This window comes from Cryptomeria japonica, chromosome 1 (genome assembly GCF_030272615.1).
Source record: "Cryptomeria japonica chromosome 1, Sugi_1.0, whole genome shotgun sequence".
In the NCBI taxonomy this organism is placed as follows: Eukaryota; Viridiplantae; Streptophyta; class Pinopsida; order Cupressales; family Cupressaceae; genus Cryptomeria; species Cryptomeria japonica.
Window position 1 is genome coordinate 48,095,254 of NC_081405.1, and position 4,405 is coordinate 48,099,658.

Below are 4,405 nucleotides of genomic sequence, written 5' to 3' on the forward strand. Positions count from 1 at the left end.
CACCCACAAATCCTAAAATGTACATCGGATTTTGAAAAAAAAAAATTGGTTGTCTTCGTATGCGACTTAACTGCTTAAACCTATTGATCTGGCTTCTGGGTATTAACAATCTGATTTCCTCGGGTCGTTATGCATCGAAAGGTCAAAAAGTGGTCATTTCAAAGTCTCGCCCGATACTTGACCTCTTTTGCACCAATAACCACACACGAAAAGGCCAATATCCACTTATAAATACCTAAAAACTAATATGTTTTTCACCTTTTTATAAAAATAAATTAAACCTAAATAGTTTATGGTATGCATTTTTTTTTTTTATATTAAGAATAAGGAGATCAAAAATACAAGAGATTGCAGAGTATCAGAGAACAGAGGCTAAGCCTCACACCATCTAAAAAGAGTATTTACAATGAACCAGCAGCATATATAACTTAAATTATGACAACTAGTAAAGCACATCATCCCAGGTGTCCACCCAAGCCAGCCAACCCATAGCGCCATCCATCCACACCATGCTTTTCTGATCTTGAATTTGTTTCAGCATGTAAACCGACTCATTAGTAGCATTGTGAGGTCTTCTTTTAATCTCCTTTCTAATTCTGTTGAAAGTTTGATTGAAATCATGTATATTATCCAAATGCAACCTCCAGAAATATCCATTCTTAACGTCATTGGCAAAAAAGGTAGCATGACCATCCTTGAGCAGCCTTTTGAATTTAGCCTTGTTGATTTTCATGGTGATCTGAATCTGTGAAAAAAATTTAAAATATGTGAGACTTCGAAAAGACTCAGTAAGCATTCTAGGGATATTTTGAAACCTTTCTTCATTTCTGCACTTCGAAATTTGCCATAAAATGCTAGATGAGGTAATATCCCAACACATGTTAACATCTTTTTTAGCATTAGAGATAAACCCAGTAATAACTTCAAAGAAATTGAAATTAGAAGGGATAGAAATACTGAACATTAACCAAACCTCTTTAGCAAAACTGCACTCAAAGAAAATATGATTTCCCGTTTCCGAGGTTTTGCAAATGGTGCAATAGTTAACATCAGAGAAAGAGCTCCTAACAGGAAGCTTATTAAGAATAAGTAACCATTTAAAACATTTAATTTTAGGATCAATGGAGCTTTTCCAAAGATAATCAAAATACTTTTTCCAAGAAGAAATATCCAAATCAGTATTCCAAATATTGTTAACATGATTGATAACATCAACATTATAATTTAAAACAGAATAAATATTCTTAGCCTTAAGCTTAGAAATGATAATACCATCAGGCCATTTTATCTTTAAATAACTATTAGAGTCCACATGACACAGAAAAGGAATGTTTTTACTATCTTTAACAATCATACTATAAGTCTTTTTATGAGAATCAGGAAGTTTAAACTTATTCTTAAGATCATCCCAAAGGATAAGTCTGTCCATTTCAAAGATATCAATGAATTGCTTGATTCCAAGGTTAGCCCAATACTTAGCTGAGCACCCTTGGGTAAGAGAAAGAGGTTTATCACCAAGCTTAAGGTTCCACCAAATGGACCTTTCACCGTGGAGGGTTTTATTATCAAAAAAATCTTTGTTAGTGATGAATTGCCTAACATGGTTCCAGGCTTTCCAGATGGATTTAAAGATCACTAAGCCTTGAACAGTAATAGGAAATTCACCACAAATGAGATCAGTGAGAGGAAGATTTTTCCAGAATTTGGCACTTTTAGGATATCCCCTCTCAATATTGTTACGAATCAAAACTTTCCAAGGCTCATCTCCCTCCAAGGCATGAAAGATCCATTTGGAGGCCAAAGCAAGACCGCTAAGTCTCAGGTCTTTCAACCCCAGGCCCCCAAGGAGCTTATCAACATGACACCACTTCCAATTGACAGAATGCATCTTTTTATTTCCCTTCCCATCAGACCAAAGATAATTTCTTATAGCCTTTTGGATTTCCATAACTTGATAGTCATTAAACATCCAAGCAGAGGCATAATAAATGTTGTAAGAGGACAGAATTTTTTGGCAGACTCGGATCCTTCCAGCAAAAGATAGAGACCTATTGTGCCACTTGTTTAGTTTATTATGGATCTTATCCTTAACCCAAGCCCACATCTCTTTCAAAGATGGGTCAACAGAAAAGGGGATACCCAAATATCTGACAATTTTAGAGGGGCCACCCCATTGGAAATCAAATTTATTAAACCAATTAGGAGGTTGATCATTCCAACCAAGACAAATAGATTTGGCATGAGACAATCTAGCTCCTGAAATTTTAGAGAAGAAATTAAGTTTATTAATCATAGCAACAAAATTGTCTTCAGAGGTTTCATGAAACAGAGAAGTATCATCGGCAAACTGATAGTTAATAATCTCTTTATTATTAGGAAGAATGGCACCTTTAACAGCTGGGGATAAAGTGTTGTCTCTAAGAATATAAAAAAGAGCTTCAGAAGCAATAACAAAAAGGGCGGGAGCAAGAGGACACCCTTGTCTAATCAATCTTCCCAAAGGGAAAGAAGTAGACAAGGAACCATTAACATCAATTTGAGCATGAGCATCCTTAAGAAACATATTCACAATGCCACAAAAGAAGGATGGGAAACCAAAGGCCTGGAGCATCATATTAATAAAGTTCCATTCAATTCTGTCATAAGCCTTTTCAAAATCCAGCAAGAACATAGCAACCTTTTGATTAGAATGCTTAGCCCAGTTAAGAGCTTCCCAGCTGGTAACAAGATTCTCTAAAATATATCTGCCCTTCACAAATCCAGTTTGGGTAGGACAAACAAATTTGGAGAGAATGGCCTCAAGCCTGTTTGACATAATCTTAGCCAAAACTTTATGAGAAACATTTAAGAGAGTTATAGGCCTCCAGTTTTTAATAAGGGATTTATCACCCTCCTTAGGGATAAGCTTAATGATACCAGAATTAATGTCCCTACCCAGGGTTTCGGTATCAATGGCTTCATTATAAATATTAATTAAGACTTTGCTAATCCATTTGATGTTGGCCTTGTAGAATTCAACAAGCAGCCCGTCAAGTCCGGGAGCTCTATCATTATTAAGGGAATTGATGGATTTCTCAATTACCTCTAGAGACAAGGGTTGCTCAAGATTAGAAGCATCCTCAGCCGAGATCTTATTAGGAATGAGATTCTTACATTGGTCTTTAAGGGCCCTAGTCTCCTGAGTATCCTCTGAAGTAAAAAGATTTTTATAAAATTCAACAAATTCATTCTTTATAAGCTCTATGTCCGTAGTCAAGTGATTGTTAATAAGCAGTTTATCTATAGACTCTTTAGCTTGCTTATGTTTAATAAGATTAAAGAAAAATTTACTTCCTCTATCTCCATATTGAAGACAATGGGCTCTTGAACAAATTTTCGCACCAAGAGCTTTATAATGTTGATGATTTCTGAGAGCATTTTTACCATGGGCAAGCTGGTGACAAAGATAAGGATCATCCGGATTATTTTGGATATCATTCTCAGCATTATAAAGATTATTATTAAGCCAAGATTCCTTAAACCTATAATCTTTGGCCTTCTTTTGGCCAATAGTTTTTAAAAAATTCTGCCAAGCAGAGACATCAAGATTCCACCTATGGATATAGGATAGAGAGGGAAAATGGGACTCATTGATGAGTCTAATAATGGAGATGGCAGCAAGAATGTCATTATCATCAAGAAGGCTAGTGTTAAGAATGAATTTATGGTTAGAATGATTACTAGATTTAGGTGAGCAACCGAGATTAATAGATATAGAGATAGGGTGGTGATCCGAAAGGGTGGTAGGGGAGACAAGCACCAAGTTATTATTTTTATCAAGTATCACAGAAAAGAAATTGCTATTAAGATAGAATCTATCAAGCCTAGAGTAGATTCTGTATTGACCTTTCTGAAAATTACACCAAGTAAACCAAAGGCCAGGGTTATTATTCTTGTTTCCCCTTAAAGGATCAAAAAGGGATTTAGCTCTTTTAAAGTTGTTCTAGGTAAGTCTTTCCTGATCTTTCCAAGAAAAAGGCAGACCTCCCATTTTATCTTCCTGATTCTCAACCATATTGAAGTCACCTCCAAACATCCAGGGAATGTCAGGAAGCGAGGTGAGCCAAGTCCAAAACGAGCTTCTTTCCATATAATCATTGGCAGCATAAACAGAACAAACACCAAATTCCATATCATTATGATTAAAGATTAACCAAATAGCTCTATTACAAGGAGAAAAGCCAAAAATTTTAATCTTAGGTCCCCATTTGGGGCTGAGAAGAATCGCCACACCACCCCTACCCTGAGGGTGATTAGTGGAGAATTTGATAGCATCTCTCCAAATAAAATCAAGATTGGATTCAAGATTGAATCCAGTAGATTTAATTTCTTGCAGCATAATCATATCAATATTAGTTTGAGACTT

At 35.7% G+C, this 4,405-nt stretch overlaps 1 protein-coding gene across 1 annotated transcript; it reads right to left on the minus strand.

Moving 5' to 3' along the window:
• Positions 1–442: 442 nt before the first annotated feature.
• On the minus strand, positions 443–4,171 carry LOC131856332 (uncharacterized). The gene is made up of 4 exons (XM_059208004.1): positions 4,024–4,171; positions 3,886–3,941; positions 974–3,565; positions 443–745 (listed from the first exon to the last, which is right to left on the minus strand). Exons 1-4 carry the CDS (start codon positions 4,169–4,171, stop codon positions 443–445), a joined length of 3,099 nt encoding a protein of 1,032 aa, XP_059063987.1.
• Positions 4,172–4,405: the final 234 nt, after the last annotated feature.

Bases quoted from the DNA above. Each gene is read 5' to 3' on its own strand.
- LOC131856332 (XM_059208004.1), bottom strand. From the start codon at position 4,171: ATGGAATTTGGTGTTTGTTCTGTTTATGCTGCCAATGATTATATGGAA. The intron at 3,566-3,885 runs GTCAATACAGAA...TCTGCTTGGCAG, and splicing joins TTGGTGTAATTTTCAGAAAG to AATTTTTTAAAAACTATTGG. The intron at 746-973 runs GTTTGGTTAATG...TTTTTTTCACAG, and splicing joins AGTGCAGTTTTGCTAAAGAG to ATTCAGATCACCATGAAAAT.